Source organism: Pollicipes pollicipes, unplaced genomic scaffold (genome assembly GCF_011947565.3).
Source record: "Pollicipes pollicipes isolate AB1234 unplaced genomic scaffold, Ppol_2.1 Scaffold_2555;HRSCAF=2994_pilon_pilon_pilon, whole genome shotgun sequence".
NCBI classification, from domain to species: domain Eukaryota; kingdom Metazoa; phylum Arthropoda; class Thecostraca; order Pollicipedomorpha; family Pollicipedidae; genus Pollicipes; species Pollicipes pollicipes.
Window position 1 is genome coordinate 40,510,907 of NW_023596136.1, and position 18,854 is coordinate 40,529,760.

General features: G+C 56.9%; 3 protein-coding genes across 3 annotated transcripts; 2 read left to right on the top strand and 1 right to left on the bottom strand.

Moving 5' to 3' along the window:
• Window positions 1-1,252: 1,252 nt before the first annotated feature.
• LOC119102225 (NPC intracellular cholesterol transporter 2 homolog a) lies at window positions 1,253-4,503 on the top strand. The gene is made up of 4 exons (XM_037225594.1): window positions 1,253-1,349; window positions 2,281-2,385; window positions 2,755-2,834; window positions 4,318-4,503. The coding sequence occupies exons 1-4, from the start codon at window positions 1,274-1,276 to the stop codon at window positions 4,495-4,497; spliced, it is 441 nt and encodes a 146-aa protein (XP_037081489.1). The 5' UTR covers window positions 1,253-1,273; the 3' UTR covers window positions 4,498-4,503.
• A 4,314-nt stretch (window positions 4,504-8,817) lies between these two features.
• On the top strand, window positions 8,818-14,819 carry LOC119104792 (NPC intracellular cholesterol transporter 2 homolog a). The gene is made up of 4 exons (XM_037228517.1): window positions 8,818-9,066; window positions 11,667-11,771; window positions 12,620-12,699; window positions 14,345-14,819. The coding sequence occupies exons 1-4, from the start codon at window positions 8,991-8,993 to the stop codon at window positions 14,522-14,524; spliced, it is 441 nt and encodes a 146-aa protein (XP_037084412.1). The 5' UTR covers window positions 8,818-8,990; the 3' UTR covers window positions 14,525-14,819.
• A 131-nt stretch (window positions 14,820-14,950) lies between these two features.
• On the bottom strand, window positions 14,951-18,489 carry LOC119104781 (uncharacterized). Its single transcript, XM_037228507.1, has 5 exons — window positions 18,348-18,489; window positions 17,420-17,608; window positions 16,573-16,968; window positions 16,078-16,296; window positions 14,951-15,628 (listed from the first exon to the last, which is right to left on the bottom strand). The coding sequence occupies exons 3-5, from the start codon at window positions 16,930-16,932 to the stop codon at window positions 15,404-15,406; spliced, it is 804 nt and encodes a 267-aa protein (XP_037084402.1). The 5' UTR covers window positions 16,933-16,968; window positions 17,420-17,608; window positions 18,348-18,489; the 3' UTR covers window positions 14,951-15,403.
• Between the last annotated feature and the right edge of the window lie 365 nt (window positions 18,490-18,854).

An 18,854-nucleotide genomic window follows, 5' to 3' on the forward strand; every position in this document is an offset into this window, starting at 1 on the left:
GATGGTGAAAGGGTACTTCGGAGCAAAATGAGCTGTCATGACTGTAAAAGATGGCTCTTAAACACACACAAAAAAGTTAACAGCAGTTTGAAATACGACCGGTATCGTCAAGAATCATCATCAAGAAACGCAATTCAGCGTCATGTGCACAACTCTGTCGCAAAGGGCAGTCTTGAAGCCCAGACCGTTTAAGTCAGCCCAGGGAAACAAGCCAGAAGACCACGACCTAGATCGCAAAAGCAATAGAGGTCGTGCTTCGGAGCTCCCGCCACTCCATCCGTCGTCCCGAGCAGGAACAGTCTGCAGCAAAGCCACCGTGCTAAGGCTGGCAGGACAAGAGCTCAATCTGTTCTCATGCTCACTTCAAAAGCTGTCACCAACCGATAGTAACGCACACCTGTGCTACAGGAACTCGTAATCTAACTCTTCCTCCATCGTCCAGATTGCCGAAGAGGTTTACTTTCATTTAGAGGCAAAGTTAATACCCAAAACAATCGTTTTTGGTCTACTGAGGCTTCCGAAAAGGCTCGCGAAGCACCAATGCACAGCTGAAAGCACACCGCCCGATGCAGCACGAACTGGCGAAGGGTCATTGGCCCCTACTGGTACAAGGGCAGCTGGGGAGCTGCAGTGAAGGCAGTGGCCGAACATTACATGGCAGCTTCACGCAAGTTCGGGATGGCTTCGAAGAAAATCTGCGGCTAAGAAATGTCACGTCAGGGGCTTCAACAAGGTGATATGACGACACATCCGGCGGGTGAGACGAGATCGCGGCTCAAACAGTGGTTTGGAACAGGAACACTCTAAGGCACACTGAGAACATCTTGGACGCCTCCCCACACAGAAGAGGCTAGTCTTCCAAATTTCCAACTACCTCAATCTTCCAACTGGCACGAGTCCTTCCCATGCTGCGGCCTGTCGGGTCATAAGACCCCGAGACTCCACAGCCCAGCAGCCGCCGGCGGAGCGGCGTGGGCTGCGTCAGGGCCACACCCGTCGGTCGAGGTCTGCGTCTGGTCTGGCCGGTCTGGTCTGCCGGCCGGCGGGCTGCTATCTGCGGCCGCGGGGGGCAGTCTCCGGGCGCCGGATGGACAGGCGGGAGTCCTCCGCGCGCCGCTCTCCTGGGAGCCGCCATCTGGCCAGCTGACCACCCGCGATAACGCACCTGACGCGGCCGCTTATAACGCACGGTCGTCAGCCCCATCCGGTAGTCTCCAGCTCTCAGCGCCAGCTCCAGCTCCAGCTCCCCGAGCAGCAACGCCACCCGTCAGTCATGATCGGCCTGCAGACTGTGCTGTTGGTGGGCGGCCTGGTCGCCGCGGCCGTGGCCACGCCCTATCAGGACTGTGGTAGGTGGAGTCTGGTGACGCCCCGGGCTGCGGGGCTGCCGTACCGGACCGACAGCGGCGCAATGGCCGCCGTGCCGAGGGCTTCGGCGCCTCGTTGTTGCAGGCCGGTGATGGCCCCTGCCGAAGCGCGCCTGTTAAGAAACCTGGGGAGAACTGACCTCAGTACCATGTCAAGGTGGCTCACTGGCAGAACTGCCCTGATAGCCAACGTCATTGTGCATTAACACTGAAGTGACCTATTGATATTAAGATATAACGTTTCATACTATTTCCCAAAATACCATGTCTCACTTGGCTTGAATACAGCATCGCTGCTAGCAAAGCTTTATAAAAACCGCTGGTCACCGAAGTCAGCATTTTCCCCCCAAAGAGATGCTGCTCTCTGTGTGTGCTTCTTGACTTTTTGGTGAAATTGTTAGTGCACTGCTGGGCCGATGCTACTACAGATAGACTTAAGGTGGAGATCACACTATGCCGTCCGGAACGCATCTCACTCGTCTTGTCGGCAAGACTCGTAGACCAAACTGAAGTTAAAAGCGTTCCGCCTTAGAAGAAGTGTTCTGAGTTTCTATGAACGCATATGCACGTGTCTGTCCATACTCAGAAGATTTGGCTTTTATTGTTTAAATGGTCCATTTAACCATGCATGCGTGTAAGTGTAGGTCTCGTGCTCGACCCTGCTTACAAGCACACACTCCGTGGGGTACCGCTGGGCGTTGTCAGTTCTCGCACCCGACCCTGTTCACAGGCATCCACTCTTTGGAGCGTCGCTGGGCATTGTCTGCTCTCACACCCGGCGCTGCTCACGGGCACCCACTCTTTGGAGCGCTGCTGGGCATTGTCGGATCTCACACCCGACCCTGCTCACAGGCACCCACTCTTTGGAGTGCCGCTGGGCATTGTCGGCTCTCACACCCGACCCTGTTCACAGGCACCCGCTCCGTGCTGACCTCACTGGAGATCGTTGGCTGTGATGAGGTGCCCTGCATTCTCAAGAGGGGCGGCAAGGTCACTCTCAACGCCGACATTCTCTCCGGTACGACGCGGATCCTCGCGAGATCGAGATTTGCCGAGAGATCGCGAGAGAACCACGTGACGGCATTGACATCTAGACCCAGTGAATGTCCTTCGACATTGTAGCAATGGGTGCGACGTGCTTCCAGTCTTGTCCAGCCGATGACGCGTTTCAGGACGCATTGTATACAAAACTAAATCCGGCATCGGTGAAATGATCGGAGCGAGTGTGGGCAGTTTTGGTCCGAGCAGCCCATGAAGCTGGGACGCAAAACCAAAGTCGCACTTGCATATGAAGAACAGTGTTTTCTTTTTTGCAGCTTCACTTAAGAGATCTGTACTGTCCGTCGCAGCGTTATCAGGGGTGACCAGCTACTGCTGTTGGTTCCAGACACACACACCGACGGCCTGGTTTCTGAGATTGCCGGCATCATCGCTGGTGTACCAGTGCCCTTCCTCAAGGACGACAAGGTGATAAGTTCGTCACCACATGGTGGGGTTTATATGGTCGGTACGACATTATTTGGTCGTGGTCAAGGACGTGTCCGAGGGCTTTTACTCCTTAATGCCCACTGCCCCCTGCCCTCAACGTCTGCAAATTTCATCACATTCGCGTTGACTTTGACGTCCATGTTGAAAAACAACCAAGCTGGGGTAAACAGACGCACCAAAGGTGTTGGGAAGGGGTGCAGCGAAGCCCAAATCGAAGGCCGCTCCTGGGTCCAGGTGAGAACAGACCCGAACCCAGATACCACGTGATTCGAGGTCAAGGGGCTCTCCTAATTATACATAAGCATGAACACTTGAGCCTATATGACAGAGCGGTACCCCAAGACTGAGGCCTCAAACCAAGGTGGGAGGTACCCCAAGACCAGGCCCAAGTGATGGGGTGCTCCAGGCTTGGGTAGAAGGGAATCAGTATCAGTACCGGCGCCCCAAGGTAACTTTAGGGTACCTTAATCCCAAGTAAACGAGTGTTCCAGGCTTAGGTAGAGGCGCGCCCGAAATCCAAGGGCGCCCTATGTGATGGGGTGCTCCCTTGTGAAGGGAGAACTGAGGAAAGCTCTCACTTTATTGTTGATATACATATATATATATATATATATATATTTATATATATATATATATTTATATATATATATAGTTTATATATATATATATAAACTTATATATATATATATAAACTTATATATATATATAAGTTTATATATACATATATATATAGTTTATATATATATAAGTTTATATATATATATATATATATATATACCAGAAAATGAAACCGACTCGGTAAAGGTAGCCAACAGAAGTGTCAAATTACTGAGCGGCCAGAATGTACAGCAGCGCTTAGGTCTATCCTCACAGATCAATCAGATCTCCTCCCGTGCACGGAACATCCAGAAATATCCCCAGTCTCAGTCAGTCAGTCAGTCAGTCAGTCAGTCAGACCCGCCAGGCAGTCAGTCAGTCAGTCAGTCAGTCAGTCAGTCAGTCAGTCAGTCAGTCAGTCAGTCAGTCAGTCAGTCAGTCAGACTATTACGCAGACCACCCACTGCTTCGTGTAAAGATTCGCCCGTTAGAACGCGATCAAAGCCCCTTGTAACGGCTCGCCCTGTAACGGGTAGGCAGATCAAATGTCACCTTAGCGGCGCACCCTCTGCAATAGACCAATCAGAGCTGACGCTAGCGACCCGCCGTCTGGAGAAAGCCAATCAAGGTTTCCCGTAATGGCCAGGCCTACGCAACAGACCAACCAGAGCTGACCCTAGCGTCCCACTGTCTGGAGAAAGCCAATCAGTGTTCCCCGTAATGACCAGGCCTACGCAACAGGCCAACCAGAGCTGACTGTAGGGCCTCGCTCTCTGAGGAAAGCCAGTCGGGGCTTCTCGTAATGGCCAGGCCTCTGTAAACGACTAGCCGGAGCCGGTCCTGACGCCCCGACCTCTACCGACAGGCTTGCGACGGCCTGACGTCCGGCTCGTGCCCCCTCGAGGTCGCCGACAAGGCGTCGTTCTCCGCCAGCGTGGACGTGTTGAAGGAGTACCCGCCGATTGCCGTCACCCTTCAGTGGAAGCTGAAGGACGACGCAGGCTCAGAAATGTGCTGCGTGGAGATTCCAGCCAAGATCCAGTGAGCAGCGTCCAGCGACCCGTTCGCCCGCGCCGGCGCGCTCGGCTCGGTCGGTGCCGGCTGGTCCGCGGGAGGGGCCGTCCAGGATCGGACAGTGCTCCACTCCGGACTGCGGCGTCTGTGACGTACCGTCGGTGACGTACCGTCGGTGACGCGCCGGCGGTAACGCACCGCCGGTGACGCGCCGTCGGTGACGCACCGTCGGTGACGCACCGTCGGTGACGTACCGTCGGTGACGCGCCGTCGGTGACATACCGTCGGTGACGTACCGTCGGTGACATACCGTCGGTGACGTACCGTCGGTGACGCACCGTCGGTGACGTACCGTCGGTGACATACCGTCGGTGACATACCGTCGGTGACGTACCGTCGGTGACGTACTGTCGGTGACGCGCCGTCGGTGACGCACCGTCGGTGACGTGCCGTCAGCGGCGGATCGGGCTGTTGGCAGACGGCCGGGCGGCGGGTCGACGCAAGCTCCGACGCAACCATTTGATTCATCCCAGTATTTATTTCATCGTCCGTCGTGTCCGACAAGCGTAAGGCGCTGTTTTGTGATGTAGCAGGCGTACGTCAATCAAATACAGAGACTGCAGCTGAAGATGTCTTTTGAAAAGAGCCGCGCGGGCGGCTGAACGGCTGATGTCGAGACCGATCCGGCCTGACCCGCTCGGTTTGAGCACATCGCTGAGTTAATAGCCCGACGGGTCATCGTCGGAACCCTCCAAATATCCAAATATCCAAAGATACCGCTGCGGATTTGGATCGTGCATTAGCCACTGCATGGCTGCCATTTGTATGGGTCAGTTTTTTATGTTGTACTTGACTTCTGATGCTAGAGTTTTGTCGGCATTTGGTGTCAAATACCGATCATATCGAAAACGTGCTTAACCGTGTACAGTTTGCGGTTTTAGAATGCATTTGTGTATTGATTCTTACAATGGCAATGAATGGGCATGACTGAGATATGTGCAAGAATCATCCGTTCCATTCACTCCTACCCAAAGTAGCAAGCATCCCAGCTACATTTTTGTTTTGCTTGCCGTAAAATAGTCCGGCCTGTTTCGTTTCTAATTTCGATCGCGCAATCCGGAGCATGCGTAAAATGTCATAACATGCGTTGACACACCCGGATCAGAACGAAAGGATGCACAGTATACAGTCTAGTTCACTTCTAGCTGTCCCTATAGTATACCTACACTTAACTATATCTAGAAAGCCGCCGATAGCTGAGGAGCTATGAATATTCAGGTAGATGTAAGGGATTGGGCTTAGGGATTGCACAATCGGCAATACCGCAATATCTTCTTTGATTTCGCATGAAGTTGCAATCTGTTTTTAAAATGAGAATAGCAATGGAGATAGTCCCGGGTTTTGCAATCACATTCATATAGCAATCATTCTGTCTCCAAGCTCATATGGCAATCCTTCCTCTTGATTCGCGTGCTTGCGGTCATTTCTTTCCTCAAAATGACGGTGAAATGTTCCTCAACCCACAAAATACATTGATATTTAGGGTCAGGGCCCAATCACTTCGTTTACCGAGGCAATGCAAAGTGGTGCCGAAAGTGTTAATAAGTAATGAATGAAAAAACCGTTAAGATATCTCCCGGAGGTATGCGCCTTTCCTATACAATTCACATACATCGTGCTGAATACGAACAAATTACAACAACGTGCATTCTGGAGCATTCAGTAGCGCAAAGAATGCTCACTGCATCATACGACGAGACGTTTGATATCTGCAGCTCAAGTTTACTGCTTCCGAAGAATGCGAAAAGCTAAAGAGTCACGAACACAGATAGCAGGAGAATGAACTTATCACCTACACCCACCGTCTAACGCCATCTTATCCTGGTCATCCCTTCAACATATTTTGCCAGCGTACTGTCATGACAGCAACCATCATCATCAACCAGTTGTTAGTGCACACAATCTTCGAGATATATCTCTGGTCGGTCGACGTGACCCTTGTTGTTCTAAACACCCCTTCACTGTTCCTGGCTGAATGGGGACGGTCCGATTGTAAAGTGACGGCGCTTATCCGGCGGCCAGGAACAAGTAGGTCGAATCGCGCCCGATTATTGTATCTCTGTGGATTGTATAGATTTTGTATTGGGTTGTCAGCTGCCAGTACACAGTAGCTGTTCTTGTGCACGTTCAGCAGTATTTTCCCGCACAACTGTATGCTGACCATCGCGGCACTTGGCAATACATCGTCTCGGTGCGATTTCAACAGAAAGGTCATGTCGGCCGATGAGCAATTCCGTTGCCATCCGGACACTCTCCCATGATGCCAATGTTTACGCATGGCCGCACACGCCGCGCACGACTAAAAGTATTCTAAATTAAAAACTGTAGCTTTGCAGATTGCAGCTGCGGGCGTCTCGCCAAAACTGGGTTAGGAATTGGCCGAAAAAGATGATGTGCTTTTTGAGCGCGTTAATAAGCGTTTTCCCAGGCTACCTCTACTGAGCAATGCGCAGTCTCGGCGGGGGGGGGGGGGGAGGGCGAATTGAGCAAAAAGGTCATGTCGGCTGACGAGCGATTTACATCGCATCACGAACGCTCCCCAACAATGACATTATGTGTGCATGTTGGCAGCCAGCGAACAAAACTCAAAGTATTTTATATTGCAAGGTACAATGCTACAACTCGCCGCTGCAGCCGTCTCGCTAGAACTGCGTTGAAAGATCGACCGAACAAAACAGATGACATTGAAAAAAGCTGATATACTGGCAGCTAGCAGCCCTAATAGCAGCCCCAGCCCATTCTTTAGCCCCAGCGGCGCTAAAAAATGCACGGGATAGCTGTCATTGCGCGTGCTTATAATTGTTTCTTGGACAACTGCATGCCAACCATCGCGCTACTTGGCAATGCAGCATTTCAGGGTCATTGAAATAACAAAAGTCATATCGGCTGATGAGCAATCTACATATCCGCCTGAATGCTCTTCCACAATTACATCGTGTGCATATGGTCGTACGCCACGCAGGACCAGAATTATACCAAATTGCAAGTCGTAACTTTACACGTCGGCGCTGCGGCCATCTCACCAACGCTGAGCCGCAACATTGAGCAACTGAAATAGATAACGTCATCAAAAATGGGCAGATGATTGCACTTAGCCTCCCCGAGAGATGGTCGGTCCACCTCCTCTGACTCTGGTTGATGATTGGTCACCACTGCGCCACACTTACACGCCGCGTCCGTCAGCGGTCGTCACCGAGCAGGCGGTTGAACAGCGTGGTTCAAAATTCAGACACGTTTTAAGCATGCATGGTTAAACGCTACAACCACACCTTACCACGCACAGTCAAACTGATCTGCCGCAGCTGACCACTCATCGACTCCGCGTCGGTGACCGATCGCCGACAGGATCAGCGAGCCCCTCTATGTCTGCCGGCAGGATCAGCGAACCCCTCGATGTCTGCCGGCAGGATCAGCGAACCCCTCGGTGTCTGCCGACAAGATCAGCGAGTCCCTCGATGTCTGCCGACAAGATCAGTGAGCCTCTCGATGTCTACCGACAGGATCAGCGAGTCCCTCGATGTCTGCCGACAGTATCAGCGGGCCCCTCGATGCCTGTCGGCGGCTGGCGGCGGAAACACGGCAACGGAACTGTGGTGACCGAACTGACGGAAAGAGAATGGACCCACCACGCAAGTCTAACTTTTCTTCGCTTAGGAAGAGGGAAAATTGTAGGTTTCAAACAAGCACCTTGCCAACCCGATCCACTACTGAGCTCCACTTAAAGCCGTCACGCTACGTCCTAAAACACTGTGATAATGGAGATCGTTACCACGCACTCGCGCTCTATAGGGCTAGAACTTCGCACAGTCATCACTTGTGACAGGGAGCCTCTGGCGAAACGAGAGATACCAAATGTATCAGGGAGTATGTCCTTAAAGACAATCGATCAACAAATATTTGTTTAATATGCCCTTGTTGTCTGTTCAGACCGTGTCCATTCCATTTTATGGCGGCTCGCCGTCTCGGATTTGGATGAACCATGCATGCGTTTATGAAGGAGCAGAATGTGATGTATTTATGATAATCGCATTAATGTGTCAACAGCCTCGTCTACACTGGGTGATATGCGTTTGCCAAAGCTCGACACGCCACCCATATCTGACAGATCATGGAGCGTGCGGTGTCTACCCCAAGTCGCGCCCTCATCTGTGAGTGGGCCGACGCCCATACTCTTGGAAAAACCTTCCGCGGGCCCTCAGCGCCGATCGATAGCCGGCAGCTGGCCCGCTTCTGTGGGTCACGTCAGCTGCGCGTCGGCGGCGGCCACCCGTTCAGATAGGTGCCGCTCTCCGGCCACCTGACAGCGGCGGCGGTTCATAAAGGACGCTACCAGCCGCTGGACGTGCCCCTCATCGGCCGTCTGCGCAACGGTCCCCGGCCGACTGGGCAACCTCCGACGGGCGGACAGCGAGCTCGCCAGCCGACAGGGACGGCCTCCGACAGAGCGTCCGACAGTCGGCCGACATGTCGGGCTTCAGCCTGCTCCTGCTCCTGGCCGGCCTGGCCGCCGCCGCGGCCGACACGCCGTTTACTGACTGCGGTATGTTGACCTCGGGGCGTACTGACGTCACAGAGGTCAGTGGGCATGCTGGTGGAGAGGCCCCGATTATTGTATCAAAAGAGACGGACCTACCAGAATGCCCCCTGATTTGAGTTTCCTAAAACGAGTAAGGCAGCTTTCAGCCTCAAGAAGTCCCAAATAATTGAAAGATTGCAATTTTTGTCTTCTGTCATCAACCGTCGTGCCATTGACAGCCATCATGAAGACACCACTGGCGCATATTAAAAGCTTGCTAGCCTTGCTTTTGCATAAAGATGGAACTTGCGGAAAAAGATTCTTGATGAAAAAGTTTTTTGATCATGATTGAATTAAATATACGTTTGAATATACATTTGAATATACGTTTGAATACACGCTTGTGAATACACGCTGTGTGAACATACGTTTGAACATGCGTTTTTTTGGATATACGTTTGAATATACGTTGAATGCAAGTTTGAGATTGAATTGAATATACACCGACTAAATGTGGTAGGAGGCGAGCACTTCATGCCATCTTCACATCGCCCCGATCGGACATCGTCATTATCTAGCACCGACAGTGCAATGCGTTCCGACGCTGATCTGATGCCCCTACAGAATCTGCACCTTTCTTAAGGTCCAATCTGAAGTTCAAAACAGTCACCGACATATAGCCTGGGGGTCTTCTGACGGGCCATACTAGGTGGCTTCCTTTAATGGAATACATCTCGTAAAACAGCAGACGGGCTGTGGAACACTGCACGCCGTTGAAGTTGTCTTGAGGACATATTCATTTCCAATCATCGGATTTCTTATGTTTCATTTCACTCTGAGGTAACGAAACCTGCCTCACCCTGGAATTTGGTAGCGTGTGCAGCTCAGCTCTGCTGCAGCGCCTGTTTTCAACAGATGCGTCATACGCCGAAGATAACTGTTGGATATAACCTGTCAAGACAGCCACAAACAGATTGGCTGTCTTTGTTTTGATCAAGCTGAGTTTGTTGCAACTATATTCAGGGCAGGACAAGCCATCACCACAAGTTCTCACCAACATATGAGGGATGACTGTGTTATGCACCGCTCGATCTATGGAAGCATGTGATTTCCTTGGTCTTCGAAACACGAGAAGACGGTACTGCCACTCGTTGTCCAACTCCGCTCCAGGAAGTAAAAAAGCATTGTGACTGCAGCATGTATATGATCGACAAAGTAACATGGTCCGTAATTTGTTTTAAAGAAAGGGCAAGTAAGACTGAAAAACGCTTGGGAAATTCAGGTTTCCCCAAATGCTATGAAAATCACCTTGGCTTTTCCAAGCTTTCCCCTATGGAGCGCCTGCTATAAGCCATTGCTTAGGGAAACGTTGAAATTTTTCCGAGTTTCTCCGATCATCATGCTTGGTATGTGCTTGGGGAAGTCATTCTTAGTGCAAAACTGCCATAGGCAACTCAGAGAAACGCTGAAATTCCTTGGCCAACTGTTTGGGGAAAAGCTGGGAGCTCCCGATTGGGATCTTGCATTTTTAGTTCGTGTGAGCATGACTGTGTGTGAGCATTTAGTGTGAACGTGCCTCAGTTGAGCTGTGTATTCACCATACACAGCTAAAAAAAAACGCTCCAGGGGCTTCCACTGTGGAGAATATTGGGAAACGTACCTGGACAGAACGGGAAACTCAGCTGAAGTGGCTCAGCTTTAGGTCTGATCCCATTGATTTCCCATTTCTCCAGCTCACAAAGTCGGAGAGCCGTCGGGGTATCACGGTTAGAATAGGGGGACAGTTTCTGGTTAGAAAGGTGCTAACCGTAAAGCAATCTGCTTACCTTTCCGCTTGTCCCGAGCCATTATCGAACTTTCTTATTATTGAACTCACTTGGCTCAATTCAGCCTCACAGATAAAGCCTTTGGTCTGTTTCACCGCTCTGTGTCGATCAGCCGGCTGGCAGAGCGTGCCTCACCACCCTGTGTCGGTCAGCCGGCTGGGAGACCGTGCCTCACCACCCTGTGTCGGTCAGCCGGTTGGTAGAGCGTGCCTCACCACCCTGTGTCGGTCAGCCGGCTGGCAGAGCGTGCCTCACCACCCTGTGTCGGTCAGCCGGCTGGAAGAGCGTGCCTCACCACCCTGTGTCGGTCAGCCGGCTGGAAGAGCGTGCCTCACCACCCTGTGTCGGTCAGCCGGCTGGCAGAGCGAGCCCCACCACCCTGTGGCGGTCAGCCGGCTGGAAGAGCGTGCCTCACCACCCTGTGGCGGTCAGCCGGCTGGCAGAGCGTGCCTCACCACCCTGTGTCGGTCAGCCGGCTGGCAGAGCGTGCCTCACCACCCCGTGGCGGTCAGCCGGCTGGCAGAGCGTGCCTCACCACCCTGTGTCGGTCAGCCGGCTGGCAGAGCGTGCCTCACCACCCTGTGTCGGTCAGCCGGCTGGCGGAGCGAGCCTCACCACCCTGTGTCGGTCAGCCGGCTGGAAGAGCGTGCCTCACCACCCTGTGTCTGTCAGCCGGCTGGCAGAGCGTGCCTCACCACCCTGTGTCGGTCAGCCGGCTGGCAGAGCGTGCCTCACCACCCTGTGTCTGTCAGCCGGCTGGCAGAGCGTGTCTCACCACTCTGTGTCGGTCGGCGGCAGGGTCCAGCAGCACCATCAACACCCTGCAGCTGACCGGCTGCAATGAGGTGCCCTGCATTCTGCACAGGGGAAAAGATCTGGTGATGGACACCGACATCACCGCAGGTCAGTCGAAGGGAAGGATGTTGTGCGCGGCAGCCTTGGTCTGCGGACGTCTACACGAGAACAACCAACACTGAGCCTCTGAGGGCTCCTGGCCCCTGGGGCCCTGATCCCAGTGATATCGGAGCAGATTTTGCTATTGTGTGTGCTTTCACCTTATAAAATGACATTAGCACAGGTTGGATGACAGTATGATTGAATGTGTTGTTGCATCCCTGGCCGTTTGGGCATACATACGCCTGTAGGAGAGCCGGCTGTTCAGAAAGGCTCCCGTGTTCTTCACGGAGGGGTGGACGTGTAGCCAGATCACCGTGTGAAGTACATCGCGACTGATCGTGACTGACAGAATCGGAGAGCGTCTCGACCCCTCTCTGTGCGGCTCTGTTTTGTTGAGCCTGCAGCAGGCTGCGACTAGGTTGGTTTGTTCAGATGGAGCGGGTCACAGACACGTGACTACCTCCTCCCCCTCCCCCACCGACAGCGCGCGGCCGGCGCTACGCAGACGCGTTCACCGAGCGTGCATTTTTCACATCTAGCGGTGCAGTTGCATGCACTATCACTTCACTTGTCGCTTTGACGTTGGAGGAACAGCAAAAATTGGACTATGGAGAGGGCACATGCATATAATATGTGCCTACGAAGAAATCGTAACCCAAGTTTACCTGAAACCTGAGCTAAATACACTTATATATATATATGCATATATACGTCGGCAACCAAGTATCTCGCTTTCTTAACCTGACCGTTTATTCATCCTCGTGTACACCAGAGGCACGTTCTCTGTGTTGTGCGTCGGCTGATGCACTTGCGGACTTATTTCATCATGTGAGAACTGCGTCTGCTGATTCCAGCTTCGAGCATCTCCAGCCTGACGTCGGAAGTTCAAGGCATCATCAGCGGCATTCCGGTGCCCTTTTACAAAGACGACAAGGTTCGTAGCAACGCCACGGGCCGGCCCCGGGTATTCACGTCCCCTACCACATGCCAAGACTCGTCCGTTTCGTCAGGCAGAGACCTCCCTCGTTCTTCTGAACGTGTGTGTGTGGGGGGGGGGGGGGGGAATGCTTATTTTGCGTGTCACCACCAAACCAACGTTTGTTTTCGGCCAATGGGCCACGTCTAACAGTGCCAGACCACCTTAAAGGACTGGGCCACTTGTGGCCGCTTGCGGTTCATCTCAAGGTCTGTGTCCCGTGTAGCCATTCCCCGCCGCTCTCGAGGTTTGTGTCCTATGTAGCCCTTCCCTGGCGCTCTCGAGGTTTGTGTCCCATGTAGCCCTTCCCTGGGGCTCTCGAGGTTTGTGCCCCATGTAGCCCTTCCCTGGCGCTCTCGAGGTTTGTGTCCCATGTAACCCCTCCCTGGCGCTCTCGAAGTTTGTGTCCCATGTAGCCCTTCCCTGGCGCTCTCGAGGTTTGTGCCCCATGTAGCCCTTCCTGGCGCTCTCGAGGTTTGTGTCCCATGTAGCCATTCCTTGCCGCCCTCGAGGTTTGTGTCCCATGTAGCCATTCCTTGCCGCCCTCGAGGTCTGTGTCCCATGTAGCCATTCCCTGCCGCTCTCGAGGTTTGTGTCCCGTGTAGCCATTTCCCCGCCGCTCTCGATGTCTGTGTCCCATGTAGCCGTTCCCTGCCGCTCTCGAGGTCTGTGTCCCATGTAGCCATTCCCTGCCGCTCTCGAGGTTTGTGTCCCGTGTAGCCATTCCCTGCCGCTCTCGAGGTTTGTGTCCCATGTAGCCATTCCCTGACGCTCTCGAGGTCTGTGTCCCGTGTAGCCATTCCCCGCCGCTCTCGATGTCTGTGTCCCATGTAGCCGTTTCCCTGCCGCTCTAGAGGTCTGTGTCCCATGTAGCCATTCCTTGACGCTCTCGAGGTCTGTGTCCCGTGTAGCTATTCCCTGACGCTCTCGAGGTCTGTGTCCCGTGTAGCCATTCCCTGACGTTCTCGAGGTCTGTGTCCCGTGTAGCCATTCCCTGCCGCTCTCGAGGTCTGTGTCCCGTGTAGCCATTCCCTGACGTTCTCGAGGTCTGTGTCCCGTGTAGCTATTCCCTGCCGCTCTCGAGGTCTGTGTCCCGTGTAGCTATTCCCTGCCGCTCTCGAGGTCTGTGTCCCGTGTAGCCATTCCCTGACGTTCTCGAGGTCTGTGTCCCGTGTAGCTATTCCCTGCCGCTCTCGAGGTCTGTGTCCCGTGTAGCTATTCCCTGCCGCTCTCGAGGTCTGTGTCCCGTGTAGCTATTCCCTGCCGCTCTCGAGGTCTGTGTCCCGTGTAGCCATTCCCTGCCGCTCTCGAGGTCTGTGTCCCGTGTAGCTATTCCCTGCCGCTCTCGAGGTCTGTGGTCCCGTGTAGCCACTCCCTGCCGCTCTCGAGGTCTGTGTCCCGTGTAGCTATTCCCTGCCGCTCTCGAGGTCTGTGTCCCGTGTAGCTATTCCCTGCCGCTCTCGAGGTCTGTGTCCCGTGTAGCTATTCCCTGCCGCTCTCGAGGTCTGTGTCCCGGGTAGCTATTCCCTGCCGCTCTCGAGGTCTGTGTCCCGTGTAGCCGTGCCCTGCCGTCCTCGCTGAGACATGCTTGATTTTGTCTCAGGCGTGCGACAGCCTGACTTCGGCATCGTGTCCCCTGGCGAGCGGCGACACCTTCGCCTACCAGGTGTCGTTCCCCGTGCTGAAGGAGTACCCGACCATCCCTGTGCTGGTGCGCTGGGACCTGGTCGACGAGGCGGGCGGCGTCGTGGCCTGCGCCGAGATCCCCTGCAAGATCCAGTGATGGGCGGGGTACTATCGCGCAGCTGTGTGGACAGTACCCGACCAAGGGCGGCGCACTGTCGCACTGCTGCGGCGACAGTGCCTTACCAAGGGCGACGCACTGTTGCGCATCTGCGAGGACGGTGCCTAGCCAATCCAAACCAGCAGGCAGTGGACAGGGAGACTAATGCACGCATCCTCTATTGTCCCGGAACTGTCAAAACATCTGATCTGAAGATAGGACGCTTGATTTGATATTGATTCCGTATTTATTGCGCAGCTGAATCTGTGTATGCAAATACACCGCGATCACGCCTTGTCTTTTTTGCAGCCAAGCGCGGTCTCGTCACTTCTTTCAGCACTCCGCAAGAATAAAACACGTGCGCGAGTGTACTACAAACATATATTTGCGAAAATATGCGACGGAACAGTGGTGGGGCCACCGTAACACAGCCGACGTACCGACGGAGCGGCCTCTCAGGACCCCACACGCTGCAGGACAGCCTCCCGCCGCTCGCCGGGAGAGCTGCGACCTGACCTGACCTCGACTAGCTACACTCGACGCTCAACCGCAGAAAGCACCCACTACGCCCGCACCACCAGAAACAGAACAGATGTCGACAGAGCGGGCTGCAACGCGGCGGAAGCCGCTAAGGCATCGAAGCAGAGCAGCTGGCGTCTAAGCCGGCCGGGCCATCGGTTATATTGTACACAGATACTAGCGGCGTTGTCCCGAAGCGAAGCGAAGAATGACAAGTACACGGTACGCACGTCACCTGATCACGTTTACCTCTGCTCGAGAGCACTTCCATCACAGATGTCACACCGTACAGCCTTCGGTCGTCTCGCTCCGACGTCGACCGCCTCTCCCGAGTCGGTAAGGACGGCGCCAGCGCCACCTCTACATGGGCGGCGCGCCTCCAGGGTAGTTCAGCATGGTCTGCACGCTGGCGGCGAAGTTGTTGGAGCCGTTGCTGCAGTCGGCGCCGGACTCGCAGACCGGGTACAGGGCCAGGACGGCCAGGCCGAGCAGAAGCAGGGCCTGCACGGGCAGCGCCACCCGAGCCACGCGCCACAGGAGGCCAGCGGTCCGCGCCAGCATGCTGCGTCTCTCCTCGTCGTCCGGCTGCGACACGCGCGTTGCGTGTCAGCCACGACATCCACATGCACCCAGCACGGACGAGTGTGGCAGGCACAGAACATCAAAGTCCAATGTGCCGCGCGCGAGTGTGACATCGACAATACGGGCGCAGTGTCATTCTCTCTGACGGTGTGACAGGGGCCGTGCATAAGTCACAGTTCAATGTCTCCCTGACGGTGTGGCAGGGACCGTGGATAAGTCATAGTTTAGGTCTCTCTGACGGCATGACAGGTACCTTGCATTCGTCAAAGTTTGGTGCCTCCCTGACGGTGTGACAGGGACCGTGCATACGTCACAGTTCAATGTCTCTCTGACGGTGTGACAGGGACCGTGCATACGTCACGACTGAATGTCTCGCCGACGAGCGTCAAGAAAGTAGTCTTGCGTGGTCCCCCACGCAGCCTCGGCACACTGCGCGGGGGGGGGGGGCTCACCAGCGCGCCGTCCGGCTGGTCCTCGTCACCGGCGACGGAGAGCAACTGCGACTGCAGCGCCACCAGCCGGCCGGAGACGGCGTCCCACTGGCTCTGCAGCTCGGCCAGCCGCTCGCGCACCGGCCGGCCGCCGGCGGCGGCCGCCTCGGGCAGCTGGCGCCCGGCCAGGCAGACGGCCGTCACCAGCTCGGTGTGCGCCTCCAGCTCCACACACAGTCGCTGTCGACACACGACGCTCCGGTCACGCGCGGCCGGCTCGCGCGGCCGGGCAGGCGTCGGGGCAGTCCACTCAGCGCAGCCGCTCCATACGACTCGGGTGGCCGGTGCGCAGAGCAACACGGCTTCGGCAAACGAGGGACGCGCAATGAGACGGGAGCTCTTCCGTCACATGGGCAAGCACGATCAAAGAACCGCGCCTGGTGACTCCACGACAATCCGCTCAGCATGCTACCAAGCCACGCACACACACACGGGCACACCATCGCCGCCACTCACGTTGAAGCGGCGTAGCTGGACGTCGTCGCGGCGCAGACGGTCGGCCGGCGGCATGGCGTCCAGCTTGCTGGCCGTGTGCTGCAGCCACTGCTGCAGCCGCCACCGGTCCAGCTCCCACTGCATGGGCGCCCGCTCGCTGTCATGAAGGCGGCCGTGCGCCGCCCCCCGCAGCGTCTCGTATCGACGACGCACGGCGGGCACGCGCTCCTCGGCCGGCCCTGCCCGCTGCCGGCTCAGTGAGTCGACTAGGTCGGCGGCGCTGGCGCAGGCGCCCAGCTTCTGCGCCAGCTGCGCCAGCGGCGGCGCCTCGGCCGCCAGCAGCTGCTCCAGCTCCGCCAGCGACGCCTCGGCCTCATCCATGGCGCCGTCCAGCTGCGCCACAGACGCGTCCGCCGCCTGAGGAGGAGAGGAGAGGGCAGGTCGGGTCAGATAACGTAAATGTATCCACCGTAAAGGAACAATAGCGGGCCTGGTCACACAGACGCCACTATGGCAGGTCAGGTGGCAAAGACCGCACGAAACGCAGGCGAGACGCGTTTCTGGCAAGGCCACATAATATGGTCTGACAATAAGTACCAACACCACGTCAGGTATCCAGACAGACCCAATGGCACATCTGGTAAAAACGCAGCACGCGAGTGAGTTTGATGAGGTCAGACTGAAGAGACGGTAGGAAGATGGCCCAGGCCACCTCACATCGAGGAGGAACAAAATCACCTGGAATGGGTCGCCTCAGCCTTTGCCGCTTCAAATGTTTGACCCTGCCCCAAGTCTGCCGTCTGTAGAGGACCCCGTTCCCCAGCTTGGCTCTCAGCACCGCCGCCTGGTCGGGGCGCCGTCCACTGACCTCTGTCTCCGGGGTGCCCAGCAGCTGCTGCAGCTCCGCCAGGCCGTCGCCGAGCCGGTGGTAGGCGGCCGGCGGCCGGAGGTCGTACGAGCTGGCCTCCTCGGGCGCCGTAGTCTGCAGCAGGCTGACCGTGTCGCGCACCGCCTGGTCCAGCTGGCCGGCGAGCGCCGCCCGCTCAGCCTGCACCTCCTGCCGGCGGCAGCAGCTCACACCCGTCAGGCGGCGGCCCGCCTCAGACGGTCCGGCTCAGACGGCCGGCTGACGTCAGGCGGCAGCCCGGCTCACACGGCCGGCTGACGCCAGGCGGCGGCCCACCTCAGACGGCCGGCTGACGCCAGGCGGCGGCCCGCCTCAGACGGCCGGCTGACGTCAGGCGGCGGTCCGGCTCAGACGGCCAGCTGACGCCAGGCGGCGGCCCACCTCACACGGCCGGCTGACGCCAGGCGGCGGCCCACCTCAGACGGCCGGCTGACGCCAGGCGGCGGCCCGCCTCAGACGGCCGGCTGACGTCAGGCGGCGGCCCGGCTCAGGCGGCCAGCTGACGTCAGGCGGCAGTCCGGCTCAGGCGGCCAGCTGACGTCAGGCGGCAGCCCGGTTCAGGCGGCCGGCTGACGTCAGGCAGCGGCCCGGCTCAGACGGCCGACCGACGTCAGGCGGCGGCCAGGCTGACATCAGGCGACGGCCCGGCTCAGACGGCCGACCGACGTCGGGCGGCGGCCCGGCGAACAGGGCGGGGGACCAGACAGCATGATGGCATGACTTTCGCTAGCCGTTGAGCCACCTGAGCATCCCCGGTTACGGCACAGTGACACCTGTCATGTTACCGCTCCAAAGACCATGTGAATATCATTCCACCGGGCAGGCGCGGTTGTGTCTGCCACGGCGGCGACACCAGCGCCGCTGCGGCCCGGCCCGCCGCGCCACTCACAGCCAGCTTCGCGGGTCCGTCCAGAACACCTCCGGCGTTCGCCTCCAGCTGGAGCAGCCGGGTCGTCTCGAGCAGCTGGTCGGCGCGCCGCTCCAGCTCCGCCCAGTCGCCGGCCGTGTGGCGCTGCACCGCCGCGTGTCGCTCCATGCGCGTCGCGGCGCGCTCGGCGCGCGCCTGCAGCGCCGCCCAGCGGCCGGCGGCGGCGACGCCGCGCTCGGCCAGCGGCCCGGCCGGCGCCAGCTGACCGCGCCGCAAGCCGTCCAGCAGCAGGCGGCGCGCGGCCTGGACGGGCGGCGCCAGCTGGCGCAGCTCGTCCGCCGCCTGGCTGGCCGCCTCCAGGCCCGGCTGGACGCTGTGGCGCGCCACCAGGCCGGCCGGCGGCTCGGCAGCCGTCAGTCCGCTGCTCGGCGGCCGACAGGCGCGGCTCCAGCTCGCGCAGCTCTCGGCCCAGCTGACCGGCCGTGGCCCAGGCCTCGGACACGCGCTGCCGACGGCCGGCCGACGCGT

What these genes read in the sequence shown, in the direction of transcription:
- LOC119102225 (XM_037225594.1), top strand. Translation starts at nt 1,274, where the DNA reads ATGATCGGCCTGCAGACTGTGCTGTTGGTGGGCGGCCTGGTCGCCGCG. An exon ending in CAACGCCGACATTCTCTCCG is followed by an intron (nt 2,386 to 2,754) that starts GTACGACGCGGA and finishes TGTTGGTTCCAG; the next exon opens with ACACACACACCGACGGCCTG. An exon ending in CCTTCCTCAAGGACGACAAG is followed by an intron (nt 2,835 to 4,317) that starts GTGATAAGTTCG and finishes CTCTACCGACAG; the next exon opens with GCTTGCGACGGCCTGACGTC.
- LOC119104792 (XM_037228517.1), top strand. Translation starts at nt 8,991, where the DNA reads ATGTCGGGCTTCAGCCTGCTCCTGCTCCTGGCCGGCCTGGCCGCCGCC. An exon ending in GGACACCGACATCACCGCAG is followed by an intron (nt 11,772 to 12,619) that starts GTCAGTCGAAGG and finishes TGCTGATTCCAG; the next exon opens with CTTCGAGCATCTCCAGCCTG. An exon ending in CCTTTTACAAAGACGACAAG is followed by an intron (nt 12,700 to 14,344) that starts GTTCGTAGCAAC and finishes ATTTTGTCTCAG; the next exon opens with GCGTGCGACAGCCTGACTTC.
- LOC119104781 (XM_037228507.1), bottom strand. Translation starts at nt 16,932, where the DNA reads ATGGATGAGGCCGAGGCGTCGCTGGCGGAGCTGGAGCAGCTGCTGGCG. An exon ending in TCCAGCTACGCCGCTTCAAC is followed by an intron (nt 16,297 to 16,572) that starts GTGAGTGGCGGC and finishes GTGTGTCGACAG; the next exon opens with CGACTGTGTGTGGAGCTGGA. An exon ending in ACCAGCCGGACGGCGCGCTG is followed by an intron (nt 15,629 to 16,077) that starts GTGAGCCCCCCC and finishes CGCGTGTCGCAG; the next exon opens with CCGGACGACGAGGAGAGACG.